Source organism: Toxorhynchites rutilus, chromosome 2 (assembly GCF_029784135.1).
Source record: "Toxorhynchites rutilus septentrionalis strain SRP chromosome 2, ASM2978413v1, whole genome shotgun sequence".
Lineage (NCBI taxonomy): Eukaryota > Metazoa > Arthropoda > Insecta > Diptera > Culicidae > Toxorhynchites > Toxorhynchites rutilus.
Window position 1 is genome coordinate 197,996,036 of NC_073745.1, and position 23,270 is coordinate 198,019,305.

Sequence of the window (23,270 nt, forward strand, 5' to 3'; positions counted from 1 at the left end):
GTAGTGCACCAAAAATATTTGGGGAATGCCAAGCATCTTGAATGCCGTACTGGAATGTTATAAGTTATTTGGGTTCGCGTGCCAGTCGCAAAACTGCCTTCAACTAGCATTGCATTTGCGCTAATCGTGATCATAATGAAGCAGTGCTACTCTTTTCGAGGTTGTTGAGATTAGTAGATAGAGTTTATTTTGTTTATTCAATCACCAAGAAAGTAAATGTCGTTCTGGAATTTTGTATGTGATTTGGTTTCGCTTGTCAGTAGCAAAACTTTCTTCACTAAGGATGATGACTGCGCTTATCTCGAGCATGTATTGTTCTGCGAGGACAAGAATGAATCATCAAACAATAATCGTCAAATGATTCTACAAGAAAAAATATTTCAGGGGGACCAAACTGGTAGAATGGCTATTTTTCAATTTTCTTAGCATTATACAATAATGTTCGCAGTTATAAACAAGCGACTTGAATTAAACTACAACGTAGTTCTACGTGAACAATGCGGTCGTGTCTTGGACACAACCTCCTATATTTTTTTTTTTGAAAATGATATTTTAGGGAAATGTAGTTCTGCTAAAACATACTAAAAAATTGATTAATTCAATACGATCAATGATCCAGTTTCGCTCTTGATATCGAGCAATCAACAGTACATGTTAATGTCGACAGTTTATTTGTCGCTTCGCTCAAATTTATTGCTTTGCATATCGTTCGCGTGCCTAAGGGCAAGCATTCATTCATCGACCCTTATCAGTGCTACCAAATAGTTGTATAGAATAAATCATTCTCAAATTCCTACAATGTTTGTTCGCGCTGGCAATAATTGTGTAGTCCTACGTTAACAATTTTTGTTACCGCTGCATCGCATTCTTCATCATACCAGTCCTTTCGGTCGATTCTTTCACTGCAAGTGGCGTCAATTTTCCACAAAGTTGCAAATAATGTAATTTCAGTAATTTTGATAATTTCTGTAGTTAAACGATCTTTGAAAATATTATTTTCAAAGGTATTTTTTCCTCTTTTATATGATTACGAGATCTGTAAAAAAAATTGCAACATTTCGAAGGTTATGTACATTCGATACTCGATTCTTTCAACCGACCTCGTATGTTAAGAAACTGTTCTTCTCCCGTGATCGAATACGAGAATAATATACTAGAAAAATAAAGTTCCTGTTTTGATGATATAGATCAACATATTTTGTTGGGATGTTCTTGTTTTTTTTTTTTTTTACTATAGCGCATTTGATGTGAATTAAATGAGTATGATGCGATTACAAATTAGGACACAAACATCAACAATTCCCATCAAGTTAAAATCTTGTACAATCAGAGGAATGATGTTTCATTACTCTAATTTAATTTTGGATCGGGGAAAAAATCTACGCTATCTGGAAGAGTATTTATGTTATTGCTTTTGATTCGTTCAGCAATGGAAATGACGGTTCCTCGACCAGTAAGCTACACTGGAAGGTGACGGATTTCGCGCCAACTCGACCAGATGTTGGCATGACCCTCTCAGAACTCAATGAAACTTTCTGGGCGTGAAGACTTTACCTAATTAAGCAACTTGGCATACTTAGTTTTCCGGAAATTTACATATGAAAAGGGCTAAATATTTTTGATCATTTTTTATTACATTTTTTACTCGAAAATGGTAAGTCCTACGAAAAAGTGGTCTATGGAAGAGTTTTAGGAAAATAATTGAATTTTCAGAACAAAATACTGAATTTTTTTTTTGAAATTCTGCACTGAAAAAAACCGATTTCAAAAACTAAAAGTCGATTTTAAAAATTGTCATCTCAGATTTTGATGAAATACTAGATAAATGGTAGATAAATATTTGCCCTACAACTCTTACATACGTCGCAACTTGTGCATATTTAAGGCAAAGTTTTTCTAACAAAAACTTTTTAAAGATTTTTTCACGATTTTTTTTTGTGTACAGTTATAGAAAAAAAACAATAACCGGTAGAAATGGATTGATGGTGACCCTTGGATGCTAAAGTACAGTTTTCAGCTTGTTTTTGTAGTCAAATACCATATGTTTCAATTCAGAGAACAACGACAGCTCTGAAACAATAGCCATCTGCCAAAAATCTCTTGATCGGTCGGTCAGGTATTGAATAGTTATTGTAGATTTAGGTATCTATTAAGACTCACTATAAGTCACTGTAGATATGATAATAATAAATGGATTGTAGAGATACCTAACGTATGAATAAAATGGCTCTGCATTTGTTTGAAAACTATCAGTCGTGATCGGCAGCAAATATAAAGTGACGGAAAAGAAATAGCATTATTTCGTCTCTGCGTAATCATCAGAATTCAACAAAGAAAAGTGTGACATTATTCAGCAACATGAGTCAAGGCGTGATCTCCAGGATTTTCAAGGATTACAAATGCAGTGCTGGTTTTAACAACTCCAAGTGTAACCGTAATAAACTACGTCGGTTAACAGAAATAGAGAAAATATGTTTACTGGAATATACCCATCCGTTAGATGCTACAATGCGAATTTGTAGATCTTGTTTGGCAGTGATTTGGCACAATAGGTGTGTTCCAAAGAAAAAACGATGTATAGATGAGAATAACACCAACCAAAATATTGAAGATTCACAAGCTCCATCAAATGGTCTGTGTATTTATACGGTTACTTGTCGATGGTTGAGGATTTTGAAGACTTTTCTTGGACAATACCACTTCTGAAATATAACATAGAATGATGAGTAAGTTATATTGAGTTGTACGGCTACTGTTGGAAAATAAATTTAATATAGGATAGGTGCGGTAATATTGGCAGCATTAGCACCATTCTCATAGGGGAGATGGGAGTAAGACGGACATGTAAAGGAAAACTTCAATTGTATCTTTGGAAACCCATGTTTTCCAAAACTTAAGAACAGTTTCTTACAGTTCAATACACTGGTTTTCGAAATAATTGGCCAAATGTTTTATAAAAATGTGTTTTTTCATGTTTTTTACTGAAATTAAAACAAACTGAAAAGTAGAACATTTTTATTGATGCGGGAATAATGGACATGTGGTGGGGGAATATGGACAGGTCAATAATATAATATACGAAGCGTAGAAGTTTATCGCTCGCGATAGGAATAATTTCGCTTTCTCTCAGTGTTTGTGCGTCCAGTAACTGAAATAGAACAAAAGAGAAAGCGATATAAAAAAGAGTTCAATATTATTCCCTTCACTTTCCATCATGTATTAGATCTGATTATGGATGTGACTGTCCATTTCAACCCCATTAGTGCAATTATTCTAATCATTTCAATTTACCACTTACGAAAGAATTTACTTTTCCGTACATACCTGGTATCGTTTCTCTGTCAACTCACAAACCGAAATATAACCATCAGTGAATCCAATTTTACAATTAAATCACTCAAAATGCCTAATACCGAAGCCGCAAAAATTACATCCACACGCAGAATCATGTTTGATTTTCGGTTTTTGTTTCCCTATTGCTCTTTTGATCAGTATTCATTGTCAAAGGATGGTTTAAATATTCTAGAATAGCATGTAGAAGGGGTTCCCATCAATAGAAATTCGAAATTCATAATGCAACTATACAAATCAATCTCCTGTCCATCATACCCCCACTGTCCGTCTCACCCGCGGTTCCCCTAGGTACAATGATATCAGTTTTGGCACTACTCCATTTATAACCAGCCAAAACTGATGCATTTTCTAACTATAGCCAACACTACCACACGTATGCATTATCGAACTCCAGACCATTTGATGGAGCTTGTGAATCTTCAATATTTTGGTTAGTTTTATCCTCATCTGTACGTCGTTTTGACGTAGGACTACGTCTTTCATTTCTATACCGGGTGTAAAATCAAAGTTTCGAAAACTAAAGCGTTACGCCGGAGACCGAGATTTTGAGCGTTAATAGCTCCTAAACAACTGAACGAAATGGTATGATAAACACTTCATTCGAAAGATAAAATGTCTACGCGTTATATACTTGTTACTTTTTCATCCAAAAACTTGTTTCAATAGTCTTAAAATTGCTTTCAAAACAGGTTATTGAAATCACCAATCGGTATATAAGCGAGCGCTGCTCGTAAACCCACTCAGTTATAATTGAACAGCGATTGGAGCATGTTGTCGCTGTTGTGGTGAAGCTAACTTCGTTTATCTTGAAAGCGCTGATGCACGGTATCATCAAGAGCCTGTTTGTGCACCTTAGGCCAGAAGGGAATCCATCAGTACGAGAGTGATGCCACGGTTCCGCTTAAAACATCGGAGCAGCCGCCACACACACATACACGCGCGGAACCCTCGTTGCTCTCATCTTTGCTGAAAAATAATCTACCAGTTCCCCTGGGAATTGAAAAATACATTGATGCAAAAGAGTTTATTTTAATGTTTTCTATCCATACAACACTGCAACCAAATACATTTGGTTTTGTGATTTTTCAATCAATCGCAATTGACAAGAAAGCTTCTGAATATTATTTTTCCCCATCAGTAGATAATTTTGGTATCCAATATTGGATGCATAACATGAAAAACGGAAAATGTTTCACATCGCGAAAATCATGTAATTTTCGAGCGATTATTTGCTTCCTACTCATATAATGCTGCGACCAAATACATTTCGTTTCAAGTGCGATCAAAGAAAGATCACGTCTTTCGGCAATTTATTAAAGGTGCAATGAATCCTAAGAAGTAATTCCCGTTCTACGCGCACTGGCAAACGATGTTTGCTCAAAAATTTCTCAAATGATAAATGGGTGTTGTGAGAAAGGATGAGCGAACGCAAAAAATTTGTAGACTGATTCGATGCAACAGTTATTTTGTATTTTGTTATTTTTTAAATGGAATACAAATCATATCACAATACAAGCAATGTATTATGTATTATACAACTTTCGTGTGATTGCTTTTTTTGCTGTATATTGTGCCTTCAACGTAACGCTCTCGTTTTCGAAGTCTCCCAGATATTCATTTATTCATTCATTCAGAATTGATTCAGAACCAACTAAAAACAAATGATCACTAAATCAAAGATAGTCCTACGTCACCCTTGCGGTTATGCCACAGATATAACCCACTTCCTGTTTTTTCTTTGGAACACACCTATTGTGCCAAATCACTGCCAAACAAGATCTACAAATTTGTAATCCTAGTAAATCCTGGAGATCACGGCTTGACTCATGTTGCTAAACAATGTCACACTTTTCTTTGTTGAATTCCGATAATAACGTTGAAACATAATGCTATTCATTTTCCGTCACTTTATATTGGCTGCCGATCACGACTGATAATTTTCAAACAACTGCAGAGCCATCTTATTCATACGTTAGGTATCTCTACAATCCATTTATTATTATCATATCTACAGTGACTTACAGTGATTCTTAGTAGATACCTAAATCTACAATAACTATTCGATACCTGACCGACCGATCAAGAGATTTTTGGCAGATGGCTATTGCTTGAGAACTGTCGTTGCTCTCTGAATTGAAACATATTGTATTTGACTACAAAAACAAGCTGAAAACTGTACTTTAGCATGAAAGAGTCACCATAAATCATTTTCTTTTTTTTTTCATCTGTTCTTGATTTTTTCTATAACTGTACAAAAAAAAAATAAAATTGAAAATTTTCGAGAAAAAATCATGAAAAAGTTTTTGTTAGGAAAACTTTTTTGCCATAAATATGCACAAGTTGCGAGGTATGGAAGAGTTGTAGGGCTCATATTTATCTACCATTCTTCTTCTTCTTTGTTTTTAAGAGGCTTTAAACTTTGCAGTTCATTCGCCTCTAATCTACCATTTATCTACCATTTCATCAAGTCTGAGATGACCATTTTAAGAAAATCGACTTTTTGAAGTGGTTTTTTTCAGTGTAGGATTTAAAAAAAATATTTTTTCAGCATTTTTTTATGAATATTCAATTATTTTCCTCAGACTCTTCCATAGATCCCTTTTTTGTAGGACTCACCATTTCCGAGCGAAGAATTTTTATAAAAAAAATTATCAAAAATATTTAGCCCTTTCCATATGTTAGTCTAGATAAATTTTCGGAAAAATAAGTATGCCATTTGGCTTAATTAGGTAAGATCTTAACGCCCAGAAAGTTTCATTAAGTTCTGAGAGGATCATGCCAACATCTGGTCGAGTTGGCGCGAAATCCGTCAGGTGTCTTGTTAGGCAAATTTCCAATGTTAGGGTGCTCATACACTGTTTGACCGAAGCCAAATATTTGACTCTTTTTGACAGATAAAATTTGGTCAACGTGTACTGATCAAATATATTCTACACAAAACACGACAAGCAAATATTCAATTATTGGATGCCTGAAATATTTTTTCAGTCTGTTCTTCGAACCTGTCGGTACATGGTAAGGTTACCTTGGATATTTCAGTTGATTTTTTTCCATGTTCGGTGTTTGATATTGTTTACTACTGTTTAAAATTGAAGAGTGGCAAACAAAATAGTGTTTGTACAAATATCAAATCAAACCTTATCTGTCAAAAAATATCAAATATTTGACCTCCGGGCAAACAGTGTACGGCCACCTTTAGAAAGTAATACAAGGGTGTACAAACAAAATTCAACGCTATAGGATGTTCTTTATAAAAGAAATTAACATTTGAGTTTCGCTGGATTTTGTATGCTGAACTAAACAGGTTCACTTTTGGTTAATTTTTAATAGTTGAGGTAAAATTCAAAATTTCTTGGTCGCTTCTACAAAAACTACAGGAAAACATACATAACTCTTCATTTACATCATTCCAGTTACCCTTTCATCTTTTTTAATATGCAATAAACGTACTAATTCATTTTATTCGCATTTTGAGCATGTTACTAATATGAAAATGAATGGAAAATAAGCTTGTCAAGTCAAGCGATTTTTGTTTGAAACTTTTTGTATATATTACGTAATCTCAATTGTATGATTAGGTAGTCTCAAAGTAGATAGAATAGAATTACTTTCACAGTAACACATACCATGATGAAATCCATCTGTTTTATATTTATAAAAATCATAATAGTTGCATGCATTTAATATCAATCATTTGCTCTTTTTCAAGTCGCTTGCATGCTCGAATATGATGATAATAACATGCGTAGCACTAAAATTTCCTCAAAAAATCATTTATCTTATTGTTGTAAATATACATTAACACATTGACACTCCGTTCTGTACCACGCAGGCGTCGATTGGAAGTCACTCACCATTCCGGCGTGCCTACCAATCACGACAGATTATTTCCCGGACAAACGATCGCTGCACAACGATTACGTCGTCTCGGACTACACAATGTTACCCGACGATGTTAATGCCGAGTTTGCACAGAATCGTGCTGTCTACAAGAAACCATTATCCACCGAGGAAGTGTTCAAAGAGCTGGTCTCGCAACGGTTGGCTCAGGCAAGAGCTGCAAAATTTGTGTTTGGTTATCGTGAAGTTTTAGAATAGTCTGTTTCATGATTTCAGGGTTTTCAGCTTATTGTACTGCCGGATAAATCAACAACGAACCCACAACAGGCCCCTTGTTGTGGGGGTCAGTTGCAATCTTCCTTTCAATCTAGCGTTCTAAGAATTCCACCTCCACAGGAACCATCTCAAGAATATCTACTGTCAATTGGAAGAATCTTCCACAAACTATCCTTGAATGGGTCAATAATTACCGTCACTAGATATCGGCCAAGGTAATGCTGCGGGAGTCTTTGATGAACTCGACGAATTTCACGTCAACTCGTCTTAGGAGCTGGCAGCACTACTTCAGATTGTAGCCAAACATTTTGGATGTGAAGATATTGGTCATTTAAGCAACTTTGCATACTTGAAATATTCCAAAAACAATTAGGCTATTTTTTCAAAAGAGCCAAAAAAAAATTCTAATAGGAGTACCGGTAAGTTTCTTAATATTTTTTCCGAAAATCAATGCTTTATTCTGCAAAAATGGTTACAAATTTAATATTTAAAGTATTGCTCATCGCTAGTCACAACTATTTCCCATCTTTCTGGCAATTCACGAATCCCTTTGCGGAAATAATCGGCCGGTTTGTCGACTAACCACGAATCGATACATTTCTTGACTTTATCAAAATTGGAGAAGTGCTGGTAAACCAGGTCATGTTGCGTCGATCAAAAAAGGTAGTAATCGGACGGAACAATGTCTGGAGAATACGGGTGGGATAGGACCTCCCATTTCAGCGTTTTCAAGTATGTTTTGACCGGTTTCGCGACATGCGGCCAAGCACTGTTGTAGCGTCTTAAATGCAGTGGACTGTAAACTGCTGGCTTAAACCCACTGCGCGATTCCAAAGCTGCCTCAACGCAGCTTGCCCAGTGAGAGAACCAAATTCCCCCCGTGGGCGCGATGTAAACTACCTTCATTGCAGTGATGCAGCGGGGATTTTCCATTCGCATGGAAACTTTAACCTCACTGTGGCGGATTGAGGGACACGTTGTTTTGGAGACAAAACACAACACACACTTAAACTATATTATGTACATTATAATTCACTTAACTTTATACTATACATTGAACTATACATGAAATAACTTAAACTGTCTTCTGTAGATTTCGTTTTGTGTTCTGCTTCAAATTGGCTGCTGTTAATGTTAACGCTCTGCTGTCTAAATTCGAACTGTGTGCCGTCCTTGTACAGCACAAAACTATCCTCCAGTTAGTTGACGGAGCATGTTCAATCCTGTTTGCGGGAGAGCAGTGGATTGCGCTTCAGGGTGTGGCGTCGGGGGATCGCGTCGCATGCCTCTGTTCTCTCTTCAGTGCGCTTGCGACTGAACAACTGTCGTGCTGCAAAATAACTTTATCGTGTCTTTGCTCGTATTATATTCGATTTTAGCAGCTCATAGTACATCACACCTAGCTGGTCGCATCAAATAGACAGCATAACCTTCTGGCCGTGGATATTTCGCGCGGTCGTCGATGTTGATGCATGGCCGGGGTATCCATACGTTGCCCGACGTTTAGAATTGTCGTAATAGACCCACTTTTCATCGCCAGTAACGATACAAAAAACCCTTTCTTTTATGCCATTGCAGCAGTTGTACGCACGTGAAAAAACGGCGTTCGACGTCTCGTGGCTTCAATTCATACGGCACCCAATGTCCTATCTTCGGATCATTCACATTGCTTACAAACGATCGGATATGGTTTGCTGGGCTACTCCAAGTGTATCTGCTAGTTCTTGTTGCGTTTGTGACGGATCTTGATCGAGTAAAACCATCAATTCTTCATCTTCAAACTTTTTTGGCGGTCCGGAACGCTCTTCGTCTTCCATGTCAAAATTATCACTTTTAAACCGTGCAAACCACGTCTGACATGTTCGCTCAGTTGGAGCATGGTCACCATAAACTTCTACCAAAATGCGATGACTTTCCGCAGCTTTTTCCTTCATATTGAAGTAATGGAGTAACACTCCCCGCAAAAACATTCTCGTTGGTACGAAATTCGATATATTCGAAGTGGCAAAAAACAATGTTCTTTACGCTTCAACTATTTGGCATATACTGAAAAAGACGCGCAATGACAGTAGCTTTCCAACGAATTCTGGAAATTTGATTCACTGGAATAATAATCAAGTTACAACAGATGGCGTAAAACCGAAGAAACTTACCGGTACACCTAATAATTTTTTTTCAAAAATTTCTATCTCAAAAAATATAAGACTAACAAAATTTTATTCAAAGAAAAGAATGTTGGGAATCGTTTAAATTTTCATTAAAAATATTTAAACAATTTTTTTTTTATTTACACTAAAAATTTTTTTTTCAAAAATTAAAATTTAATTTTCTCAAAAATGTATTTTTTTAAATTCTCAAAAAAAATTGTGTGAGTAGTCCATACCATTATCAACAAGTTGTCCATCGAAAGATGGGCACTTTTACAGGAGAAATGTTTTTCTAACAACAACTTCTTCATGTTTTTTTTTTTGAATAAATGCAACTAATCCTAATATTGTTAAAAGTCAAGATAGCGATATAGTATATTCGACAAAGTTTTAGATCTTAATCAAATATGAACTGTCTTTCGACAACTTTCTATCTTTTATAGTTTCTGGAATATAAGGCGTTTTTGTATGAAAACTCCTGAAAAAAATATTTTTTACTCGTAACATTTTTGTGCGTAAATTCTCGCGTTTGACATGTTCTTAACATGTTTCTAAATAAAAAAAAAAGTTTGCAGAACATGTAAATCATTGTAATTTATATATGAAAATGTTACGAGTTCAACATTAATAGTAATTTTTCCACAAAATTTTAAAAACACATGTTTCCGAGAGAAATGAATTTTAATTTTAACCAAGTTTTTTCTTCAATGACTTTTTTTTAAAAAAATTGTTTGATATTTTTTAGTGGAACCCTAAATAATTTCGTATATTTCATTCTTTAACCAACATTTTGTAGATCTTTTGAAAAAAGTTGAAAAAAACTAAAAATTTCAAAAAAAAATCCACACAAAATTTATCAGACCTAAAAAAATAAAAAAAAACCTAACCCATACATCGGGCACCTTTATAATAGTATAAGTATAAAGAAAGTTGTCGTTTTCGACAAAAGTTCATATTTTAATAAAATCTAAAACTTTGTCGAATGCACTATATCGCTATCTTGACTTTGAATAAAATGAGAATTAGTTGTATTTTTTTTCAAAATGTGAAAAAATTGTTATAAGAAAAACTTTTTTTCTGTAAAAGTGCCATGGACTATTCATACGATTTTTTTGAGAATTTCAAAAAAATACGTTTGTAAGAAAATTGTACATTGAAGAAAAAAATTCTTTAAATTTGTTTTATGAAAATTTAAACGATTGTAATTCTTTCTTATTTCTTATTAATTAAAAATTTTTGTTGGCTCTTTTCAAAAAGTAGCCTAATTGTTTTTGAAATATTTCAAGCATGCGAAGTTGCTTAAAAGACCCATGTGTTTATACCCACAATGATTCACTGATATCTGAGATGGTGCTGCCAACGGCCAGTCGAGTTGGCATGAAATTCGTCACTTATTTTTTTTCAATCTGATAATCATAATTCTAGACACCCATATCCACCGATCAACGTTGATTATCGGTATCGATTCCAAGCACCTCAGCACGACACCTACGAGGTGTCTGGTGTGAACTTCGCCACTGAAAAGCTAGAAAACTTCAACTGGAATTATATGGATCAGTACATTTGTACTCGCGGCGATACGGATTTCCCACTTCATGAGGTTAGCTGCTCTATCAGTTACACAGATATATTTTGGATAACAGAGAGGATTTCATTCTAGAATATGAAATATTGGCGCTATCGAATGTATCTTCTACCCCGGGAAGATCCTGCCATGAAGAACATCCTCGACGGCACTGCGAAACGATGCGATATTTACACAGAGGACAAACCAATCCAATCGGATAAGCACGTGTGCAATGAGTTCATCCGATTTGTGGAATCCCATCTGAACAAAATCAAAAAGGCTCAAGCGAAAAAGCCAAGGGTAAGAGAAACAGAGAAAAAGACGCGTTTCAATGTTACAAACAATCGGAATGTTGTTCCCGAGAGAGTGCTGTCATAATTAATTAAGAGCACAAATTTTGTTTGTTTGTGATACTAATGAATGATACGGTAACCATTTATCAAGTGATTCAGCAAAAAACAAAAAAAACAAAAAACAAAATCAACAATCGTAGCAATTTGGAGTGATAATATGAATGTGCGAATTAGATGTTCTTCTCCTTCCTTCAAACTATTCTAATTCAACAAACACATGTTTCTCACCCATAACCGACACCACGATTAGTGATTTTCCAAACATATAACTTTATATTTAGAGATTCAGATCAGATTCAAGCATTAGCAAAGCAAAAAATGCCAGACAATATTTTCTTTCAGGGAAGCCCACTTCAATCCCACCTGACCAGAAGACGACACAGCACCAGCATAATCTCCCGGCCACCACCTAGCCAGGTGTGCAAAATCTATCATCACCATTTATTAGTGCTTTTCCTCAGTTGTACGCATTTTTTTCATCCCTGAACACAGCTATCGCAACTCTTCAGTTCTATGCTATAATACCTATCAAACTATTACACTCTTATTAGTTGCTTTCTCTGTTTTGATTTTGATTGGTGAAGGTTTGGATATCATCAATAGAATAACGATGCTTTTGTTGAGATAGTTTTACTTGACAGATATTAATTTTTATAATCGACAAGAGTTTGAGAGTTTCTTGTTTTCAGAGTTCATTCCAATCATCACCATTAGTATTTAGAATTCTCACCAACATCCCACGCATCACACGTTTCACGTTCCACTGCCTATTACTAATGGTTTCTGCCACAATTATTTTACCCTAGGTTACCCAAACGCAGCCCTATCGGGAACGAGTCGGAAGTAATCGTCTGCCGGAGAAACCCCGTCTAAGGTTTATGTTTTTCAATAATACGTTGTTGTTTGTGGATTGTGGCTTTTGGCTTGACGTTAGCGCAATTGCTTCTTTTTCTTTTTGGTGGCCTTTTGTTTCTAATAATACACACTAAAAAACTTCGTGTTGAGTAGATTGGTGTTTTTTGGGTTCCCAGGATGTGTTTTGCTCAAAAATTGATTTAATTTTTTACAATTAGGTCGGTTTTCAGTTAATCTCCATATTTTGGAAGAGTGTGGTTTTGCTTGTAACTACTTATCGCTAATCATTTTTGAGGATATGAGGATATTTTTTGTGAATTTTTGAATATTTATATTTTTTCTGAAATAATAACCTAATTAACCTAAGAATCGCCTTTGATGTACAAATTGCTGTTTTTGTGTTTTTTGTGCCTTGTAGATCCCGGTGTGAAGCCTCAATTTTAAACGGGATAAGCTGCCAAAGAGAAACAGTGTTTCTGAAACTAATTCCATCAAGAACAGACAGTCTAAACTGAGTACAGTAGAACCCCGATAAACCGCGAGCGGATGATCCGCGGTGCGGATTATCCGCGAAAGCGAGTTCCATAGTAATTCTATAGAGCATCCCAAAATTTGTCAGTAAGACGTAGGCGCTTGCTCTTTTGTTTTGGTCATAGCTTTCATATTATCTGACCACTGGTGCACACGACCTTGCAGATGGACAGTTTAATGTTTTCTGTATTGAAACATAATTTTCATGCTGAGATATCTTTATTTTGCATTTACCTCATTCTTAGTCTATATCGCGTTATCCGCGAATTTCGTTATCCGCGGTGACCTAGCCAGACTCTTTCGCGGATAATCGAGGTTCTACTGTATGTCATTGTGAAATTTTGATGTCCCACTGTTATATTTGGACTATATATTTCGATTTTACACGGTTAACATACATTTACATTTACATACATTTACATAAAACTTTTTTTTTAAACTTATAAAATGTACATATGCAGTCATTCCATGCCAAACCGATTCTAAGATTTTCGTCAAAAGTGGTAATTTTGTAACATTTGAACAACTAAACCGATTTAGATGGTCGACATATCAAATTGAAGCCAATGAGCTAGCATTTTATTAAAAAATGATGAACTAATAACTCGCTCAGCTTTTGAGACGTGCTGACGTATTTTATCGATTGCGCTTATCACAAAGTAAAGCATCCACCGTTGAAAGTTTCTTTATTTTACTATGCCGCGTCGCGCGATAAGTGTTCCGCGATGAGGCGAGAAAACACATTTAAAATCGATTACTCTCAACTCGTCGTGAAGCCGTCAGTTGAGAAACTTTTTGGTTTTTGTACATCGGTTCTCGGTTTAAAAAGAGAAGACATCAAACGACTTCAATGTCACAGAGGTGAAGGCTGTGCGTTCGTAAGGGTCAGTGACTTGGCGCTTGCACACAAAATCGTCGACGAACATGACGGGAAGCATGAAGTGGAGAGTGAGGGAAAAAAACACAAACTTCGAATCACATTGGAAGATGGTAGTGTTGAAGTGCGTGTTCACGACCTCCCCGAAGATGTATCGGAAAAAAAGATCGTCAATTTCCTAACGCAATTCGGTGAAGTAATCTCCATCCGCGAAGTGTCGTGGAGCGAAAACACCGAGGCCGAAGGCATAACACTAGGCATTTGGTCTGCTCGAATGCTAGTGAAGCAGAACATCGACTCGTGGGTCACTATCGACAGAGAACAGGCGTTTATTGTGTACAAGGGGCAGCTGCAATCCTGCCGCCACTGCAAAGAACAAGCGCACACAGGCATATCATGTGCCCAAAATAAGAAACTTCTATACCAGAAGAGTTACGCAAACGTGACGAAGCAATCGGGAAAGGTTAACAGGCCAACGACCGGTCAACAACTCAGAAAATCAGCTGGGGCGAGACTAAGAGACACGAAGCTACTCGATCATAAGTCCGCCGCTCCACCACTAACATCTTCGAAGGATTTCCCAGAACTACCGAAAACCACGAACCAAGATGATCCGTCAGGTTCGGAAACGCTAAAAAATAGCCAGCCCGAAACCGCCACGGGGTCGAGAGCGAATACAAGCAGCCAGCCTGTAGCTCAAACGCAACGCAACAAAGCCTCATCGTCTTTACTAGCGCCACCACAGGCTGTCGTGGCAGTCGACGATTTCTTCAAAAAGCCGTCGCTATGATCGCAAAGTGAGAGTAGCAATGGTAATGAAACTGACGATTCTACCACATCCATAAGCAGCAAACAGAACCGATGACGACCGGCTGGTAAAAAACCCCGCCGGGAGGACACAGACGACGATAGGATTGAGGCAATGTTCATTTGAATGGCTCTCACGTCGTACAACATCTCGTCTATCAACATCGCCACTATTACGAACCCCACGAAACTAAATGCGCTACGAAGCTTCATCAACAGTCAAAGCCTAGATATCGTGTGTCTGCAAGAAGTGGAAAACGAACAGCTCTCCTTGCCCGGCTGCGTCGTTTTCTCTAATGTAGACCACACGAGAAGAGGAACGGCTATCGCTTTGAAGGAACATATACAGGTGACTCATGTCGAGAGAAGTCTGGACAGCCGACTGATCGCGCAACGAGTGCAAGACACGACGATCTGCAATATTTACGCTCCCTCCGGCTCTTCGCAACGCGCCGTTCGGGAGAACTTTTTTCACGAAACGCTTCCCTACTATCTTCGTCATTACACACCGCATGTAATCTTGGCTGGCGATTTCAACTGCGTGCTTCGAACCTGCGATTCAAGCAGCCCGAATGCGAGTCCCGCTCTCAAAGCAGTCGTCCAACAATTACAGCTGCATGACGTATGGGAGAAACTGTGCCCTCGTGATAATGGCTTCACATACGTCTGTCGCAGCGCTCAGTCGCGCCTAGACCGCATTTATGTCAGCAGTGGTTTGCGCGACCATTTGCAAGTAGCACACGTCCACGTTTGCTCATTCACGGACCACATGACACTCCGACTTTGCCTCCCCCATCTTGGTTCAGAGCATGGCCGTGGCTTCTGGTCTCTCAGACCATATCTTCTGACCGACGAAAATATTGCGGAATTCCAGTACAAGTGGCAGTACTGGACCCGTCAACGCAGAAATTATGACTCATGGGTTGAATGATGGATTTTGTTCGCTAAACCAAAAATAAAACGTTTTTTCAAATGGAAGTCTCGAACCGTTTTCGATGCATTTCACAGCGAACATCAGCGTCTCTATAGTGAGCTACGGCAAGCTTACGACGGGTACTATCAGCATCCAGAAATGCTGACCACCATCAATCGTCTAAAAAGCGAAATGTTAGCACTTCAGCGACGTTTTCTCACACATTCATGCGGATCAATGAAACGTACGTGGCAGGAGAACCCATTTCAATATTTCAGTTGGGGGAGAGGAGGAGAAAGAAAACTGTCATAACACAGCTGCAGACAGAGCAGGACGAAGCAATAACAGAGCCGCGAGCGATTGAAACGCACATGGTCACATATTTCTCGACCCTCTACTCAGAAGAAGCGAGTGGTAATAATGAGAACAGTTTTGTCTGCGAAAGTGTTATCCCACCAAACGACGAAACGTGCATGAGTGAAATTACGACGGCAGAAATCTGGTCTGCAATAACAGCGAGCGCACCACGAAAATCTCCTGGCTGTGATGGTATACCGAGAAAGTTCTACCACCGCATGTTCGACGTCATCCACCGCGAGCTGAACCTGTTGCTAAACGATGCGCTCAGCGGCAATATTCCTCCAGCTTTCGTAGGAGGTATCATCGTGCTTGTTAAGAAGAGAGGCGGCGACCATACGGCTCGATCATATCGGCCCATTACACTACTAAACAACGACTACAAGTTCTTGTCTCGGATCCTCAAATCCAGATTAGAACGAGTGATGAGAGAACACCACGTGCTAAGCGATGGGCAGAAATGCTCGAACTCAGAGCACAACATCTTCCAAGCCACTCTTGCTTTGAAGGATCGGATAGCGAGTCTCCGTCATAATCGTTGTGCCGGAAAACTGATTAGTTTTGATCTCGATCATGCGTTCGATCGGGTTCGGCACTCTTTCCTCTTCGAGACCATGCGTGCGCTCGGTTTTAACCATGATCTCATTGCTATACTCTCGCTCATCGCCAGTCGATCCACTTCTCGGCTGTTGATCAACGGTCATCTCTCTCGTTCTTTCGAGATACGAAGATCAGTACGACAGGGGGACCCGTTATCAATGCACCTCTTCGTACTGTATCTTCATCCGCTAGTCTACAGGCTCGAACGGGTGTGCGGCGACGATTTACTGGTGGCATATGCGGATGACATCAGTGTGATCGTCACATCTACGAGCAAAGTTGAAACGATGAATGGGTTGTTTTCTCGCTTCGAGAGAACTGCCGGCGCCAAATTAAATTTGCGGAAAACGATCGCTGTTGATGTTGGGGTTAGCGAAGACGGAACTATAAACACCCAGTGGCTGCACACAGCTGGTCAAAATTTTGGGTGTCACCTTCACAAACTCGATTCATTCAATGACAATGTTGAACTGGAATACGTTGGTGGGAAAATTTTCCCAACAAATGTGGCTGCAATCTCTGTGCTCGCTGACGCTGCATCAAAAGGTGATCATGCTTAACACGTTTGGTACTTCTAAAATATGGTATCTTGCGTCCATCATCCCACCTTTGGGAGTACATACGGCGAAAATAACACAAACGATGGGAAATTTTCTCTGGAGAGGCACAGTTGCTCGTGTCCCGATGATACAACTTACGCGCAGTAAGGAAAATGGAGGTCTAAAGCTCCAACTACCAGCGCTGAAGATTAAATCGCTTGCAATCAACCGTCATCTACAAGAAATCGAATCCCTTCCTTTTTATAATTCCCTTCTTTCCCAAACAAATCCTCGACCACGAATCCCAATAGACCTTCCCGACCTAAAATTAATCCCTTTCACATATATCCCAAATTCCCCACCAAATCCGACAAAACCCCACCGCTGATCAAATCCATCAGCATTTTGTGAATCAAACCGAAATACCAAGAGTGGAACGAAATAGCCCAGCAATAAACTGGCGGCGTACGTGGCGAAATATTGCGTCGAGGCAGCTTAGTTCAGCACAGCGGACAAATCTATACTTGCTCGTGAACGAGAAAATTGAGCATCGTAAATTGTTATTCGTGATGCGACGAGTAGACAACGAGATTTGTTTAAACTGCGACAACCGAACTGTAGAAACACTCATTCACAAATGTTGCACTTGTGTTCGCGTTAGACCGGCTTGGACGGCATTTCAACAGAGGATCTCAGGCATTTTAGGTGGATGGAGGAGGCTCAATTTCGAGGACTAAACCTGCTAAACCTGCTTTAGCAGGAATGAACGAATCGTGTAAAGTGAGAATTTTAAAACTTTTTAGTAACTATATCTGCTTCGTTAATAGATATAACGGTAGAATTGATGTAGCTGAATTAAATTTTCATTTAGATGTAGAAGCTTAACGAATTGATGAACAAACCAAAATGTTGTAAAATTAAATATGACAAATAAAACTATTTACTATTTAAAAAAAAAAAACTTGCAAAAATGGATTTTATTTTCGTAATTATTGTTTGAAGTCGTTTCATGGCTTTGGACTAGAGGGCGCTATACTTTTTATATTTTTCTTGAAAGCTGAGGATTTTTTACATAACACATTTCGATATCAGAGATGTTTTTTTTCGTTTTTGAGATATGATTTTTCAAAGTGGCCCGAAAAATCTGTTTTACCCTTTTATATAAAAATGACGTTTTGCAAAAATTCATAACATTAGAACTACTAAACCGATTTAGATGATCGACATATTAAATTGAAGCCAATTAGCTAACTTTCTTTGAAAAAATATCACACTTGCGAGTAGATTGAATTCTAGACGCATAGGAATATTGAACGAAGACTTAAACATGTTAAATTTGCTAAATAATAACTCAAAAACGGAAAATAAAACTTCTCTGATTTTCGGATATATTATGTAAAAAGCATCAGCTTTCCAGAAAAATATAAAAAAAAATGAAAAAAATATAGCACCCTCTATCTTTAACCGAGAAAACTAAGAAAAACTAAAAAAAGCTAAGCAATATTTTAAAAAAACTGTCGATCATCTGAATCGGTTCAAAAGTTATGATTTTGACGTAGGACTACGTCTTTCATTTCTGTACCTGGGTATAAGTTCAAAGTTTCGAAAACGAGAGAGTGACGCTGGAGTGCAAGGTTTTGCACGTTAATACCTCTTTACCGGCTGAATGGAGCAGTATAATAATCACTTCATCCGAAAGACAAAATGTCAACGAGTTATATGATTGTCACTTATTGGTAAAAAATCGTTTCAATAGCTTAAAAATTGATTTGAAAGCAAGCTATTGAAATCATCATTGCTCATTGATGGTGATTGGTAATCGCAATGTGTTCCCGAACACGGACGCAAAATCTAGGCACCTGGAGAAACCGAATACATGCAAGCTGCGACTTCTTTTGCTCGCTTACATTAGTGTTTGGGAAACCATAGCGGACACATGCAAGGCGTGAGTACTTTTACTCGCATCAGTTTCTGTTCTGATTTCGCATGGTACAGCCATGAAAAATGGTTTGCGTGTGAATGCGTCCAAGCGAAGGAATATTCGCATTTACGCATTCAACTTGGCGTTCCCGTGATGCAATCCAATTGACAAATTTACGCAAAGCTGAATCATCTCATGCGACGCCTACATTAGAGTTCAGAACGACAAAAGTGATGATGATTGTATATTCTACGCACAGAAAAGCAAGATTCGGTCGTGATTATCCACTTTATTTCTATTTAGATTCATTTCAATCATTAAATGTCTTCAGTATATGGCAAGAAAGTTAGGGCTTTGTATATTTACGATGATTTCAACACGCGATTGGATCAAAGTCATTGATAATCTTCAAAAATTTTGAGTTTGATGATGCATACAGGTTATGAATACTGTGGATAATGGTGATGAAATCGATATCATATCAAGTTGGATTATATAATTGATAATGTAAGGGCCGATACAAGAAGGATTTGCAGTATTTTTAGCGCAACACATGCTACTCATCGTTTAAAGTTACAACACTTATACCAAGCCATTCTTCAAAATATACATACCTCATTGTAAAATAGCGATTTTCTAACCTTTTTAGCGTAGAAAGAATACGTGAAACCGGGAAATTTGAAGATAAATTCTGATTTTTCTAAAAAAATTTACGACCAAAAAAAAAACAAAACATCATCATTTTATTCGCTGCGCCATCTGGTTGTAAATCTAACGTAAATTCGTCAACAGAATCAGTTTCTGTTCTGCTTTCGCATGGAATCATGAAAAATTGCCACATAACGATAAAAACGAAATTGATGTTATGCAAGGTTATAGACTTTATTTCTTTTTCACCATGAAGTGGCGCCCTCGGTTTCTATTCGGCGCATGGAGTCTCGAGTTATTCTCACGATAACAAAAATGAATCATGTATCAAACATCTTCAGTTGCTTTCCAAGGCCACTCAAATTCCATCGGTTCGTTTCGGGACCACCAATAAGTTCGAAAGAGTTGAATTTTATATTAATAACAATTCCATACTTATACTCATCCAACCACACACTCACAAGAAAAACTTTCAGCAATCTTTCATAATATTCATTCATTCATTCATTTAGAATTGATGCAAATGCAATTTCAAATAAATGATTACCGAGCCAACGGTAGTCCTACGTCTACCTTGCGGTTATATCACAGATATAACCCACTTCTTGTTTTTTGTGGTGGAAAAAAGGTGGAAAATTTGTTTTTTTCCGAACCATCGGTTAACTTTCATCATATCTCAAAAACGAAAAAAGGCATCTCTGATCTTATGTAAAAAATCCTCAGCTTTCAAAAAAAAAATACAAAAAAATAAAGCCCCCTAGAGTTTCAAAGCCATGAAAACAATAAAAAACGACTACAATCAATAATTACGAAAATTGATTTTTTTTGCAAGCTCAATATTTTCGAAAAAAGATAGCTCTATTGGCTTCAATTTGATTTGTCGATCATCTAAATCGGTTCAGTGGTTCGAAAGTTATGACTTTTTCAAAAAAGTCATTTGTGGGAAAAAGTGAAAACTATTGGACTATTCATATAATTCATATAAATTCATATATTTTTTTTAATTCTGAGCGAAAATTATATGAATAGTGCTACCAACAAGTACTGTTACTTTTGGCCATTTTTTTGGATATTTTATTTGAATTTAGTTTCAGCGTAATTTTTAAAAAATATTGTTATTTTTATTTTTTTAGAACAAGTTGGCATGAAATTCGTCCTTTGAAAATGCGAACGTTATATCGAAGTTTCCCTGTACCACTTTTGACAAAAATCTGAGAAACACTATATCGGTTTGGCATAGAATGGCTGCATATGTAGATAGAATGAATTACCTTCATCGTTTTCAATCTGGGTTTAGAAGTCAACACGGTACCGAGATTGCTCTAATAAAAATACACGATGATATAGCGAAAACGGTGGATAAAAATGGCGTGACTATCTTGCTTTTAAAATGTTTTGCCAAAGCGGTTGATCCACAGTAAACTTCTCAATAAATTAGTAACGTTTTATGGACATTCGAACTCAGCTACAAAACTTGTAAAGAGTTCATGAGCAATGGCAACGAAATATTACGGCACGCAAACCAAAACAAAGCTGTTCAAAGCGCTACTCTTACCCCATTCGATGTATTGTGATTTTATTTATACTAACGCTTTGAGTAGGTCTCTCAATAAGCTGCGTGTTTCTCTAAATGCTTGTGTTCGCTATGTCTATAACGTTTCTCACTTACAGAAAAACCTAGTATGTAATTGTAATTTTACTCACTTTTGCAAGTACAGATCATTTGGTCGGTGTTATGTCAGACCGGACCATGTGACATTTTTATGATTTCGAGAAAAACGAACATAAAGTTTAATGCTCTGCAATTTTCAAAGCATTTAATTTTTTCAATAATTACGTTCAATATTGTTCTCAGAAATGTTAGCTACTCTCTGGCATTACTTTGATGTATGATAGTTGTAAAAAAACATCAAGTATCATCCCAAAAAAGGCAGTTATTCGGCCGCCTATATGTACATGGTTCATTCTGACTGAACAAAATGAAGCGTTTTTTAAGAGTTGGTTCACTATGACTGAACAATTTCGAAATATTTCTCAATCAATCAACAGTTGTGAGTCAAAGTGTGCCATTCTGCTATGAAAATTAGAGCGAGAAGGATTGTGAGTAACACTGCATAAACATTTGTTTGCGTTCAGCATAATATTCTCTGCCATCTACTGCTGGCAAGAATATAATTGCACGACAAACATGTTAAGCATGATCTTCCCATTTTCAATCATCTTAGACAGTATTCGTCAATAGAATCGTCAAATTTGAATTCATTGTCATCGCTACAGCCTAAATCGCACTCTGAAATAGTATATTTTGCGATCATTCACACTGAAGACCAGCATTTTTCACTGATCCGTTCAGTCGGAGTGGACCAAGTTTATTTTTTAATATACTCAGAATGTGCACATTTTACACTAAAGCCAGCGCTACACGATGCTACGAACACCCTCGAATGCTAGACGTTCGATGATTCGACGCATCGTGTAGTCGACTGACGAGCTACGAACCTCCAATGTCAAGTTTCGAATATTCGCGTTGGAAGGTAATCCGTTCGTTGTGGATTACCTTCCAACACGAGTGGCACGAGTCAAAGGATTTTTGTCATTCGTTGATTCGGCACACGATGACATTCGATACACCGCTACACGATTCGTCCGAATCTATCTTTGACAGATTGGTTTGTTTACAAGTTTTAGATGAAGGAACTATGAAATTGATTCATAAAATTCAAAATATTCGGCAAAATATTGCAGTTTAATAATGTTGATTTCAAGCATTTTTAATTTACAGCCCGATATCAGTACAATTGCTACGTCAGCAATTTCAATACTCGCATCGTCATCCAGTTTCCTAACTTTTTTGATGGTAAATAAAAACAATAAACATTCGATCCAAATACTCGCCGAATGTTTGGACCGAGTGCATTGAATCGAACATTCACTTCACCGTGTAGCAGCACATTCGTCACAACATTTGTCGATTCATCGAGCCAAATGTTTGAGTCCAACATTCGAGTGAAACGTTGGACGAATCGTGTAGCGCCCGCATAACGGGTTCAAGCATATTTCGACAAGGTACTGGTGGTGATGGATGACGAGATTTATCTCACCCTAGATGGAAACGACTGGCAGGGCACTTCACATTTTACTTCCCCCACGGAAGAAGTGAGCTCCGAAGTGAAGCTTGTTTTACACACCAAGTTCCCTAAGAAGGTGCTGCTGTGGCTGACAATCAGCGAGAAGGGGATGTCAAAGCCGCTCTTCTCTAGCTCCGGACTGACCGTGAACGGGGAAATTTATAGTACGAAGTGCCTGCCGGAAGTTGCGTCGTTCATCAAGAAATACAAAGGGCAAACCTGAAGCGTAAGATCTACTCCAACAATTTTGTCGCGAAAACTGAGAAGGAATTGGTAAATAAAACGAAGAAAGAACTCAAAAATATGCCTACATGCATGTTTTCGTCCGTCATGGCGAATGTTCGGTCAACTGCCGGAAGGCCGCTCGCAAGGGCGTAGACTTTTTTTTGCAAGTATTCGAACAAAAAATTAGAATCGGACATTCAAGTGGTCGCCTGGCAAAAGTGGTGTGAGTAAAATAGACACTTGACATATCATGTTGAACGGGATAGATTTATGTGTCGTTTCTTGTCCAAATTTGTTTGGTACGTTCACGCCGGCGCTGTAATTCATGCTTC

General features: G+C 37.6%; 1 protein-coding gene across 5 annotated transcripts in view; it reads left to right on the forward strand.

The window, feature by feature from the left end:
• LOC129771087 (GATOR complex protein Iml1) overlaps positions 1-23,270 on the forward strand; it is a 58,537-nt gene that overhangs the window by 17,869 nt on the left and 17,398 nt on the right. For 2 of the 5 annotated variants that reach the window (XM_055774402.1, XM_055774399.1), the window contains 6 exons: positions 7,187-7,404; positions 7,471-7,685; positions 11,043-11,217; positions 11,278-11,484; positions 11,880-11,954; positions 12,344-12,411. In XM_055774402.1, the coding sequence (XP_055630377.1) occupies positions 7,187-7,404; positions 7,471-7,685; positions 11,043-11,217; positions 11,278-11,484; positions 11,880-11,954; positions 12,344-12,411 (958 nt within the window). The remainder of the gene's footprint in view (positions 1-7,186; positions 7,405-7,470; positions 7,686-11,042; positions 11,218-11,277; positions 11,485-11,879; positions 11,955-12,343; positions 12,412-23,270) is intronic. The other 3 variants (XM_055774405.1, XM_055774404.1, XM_055774403.1) reach the window with 2 other exon arrangements.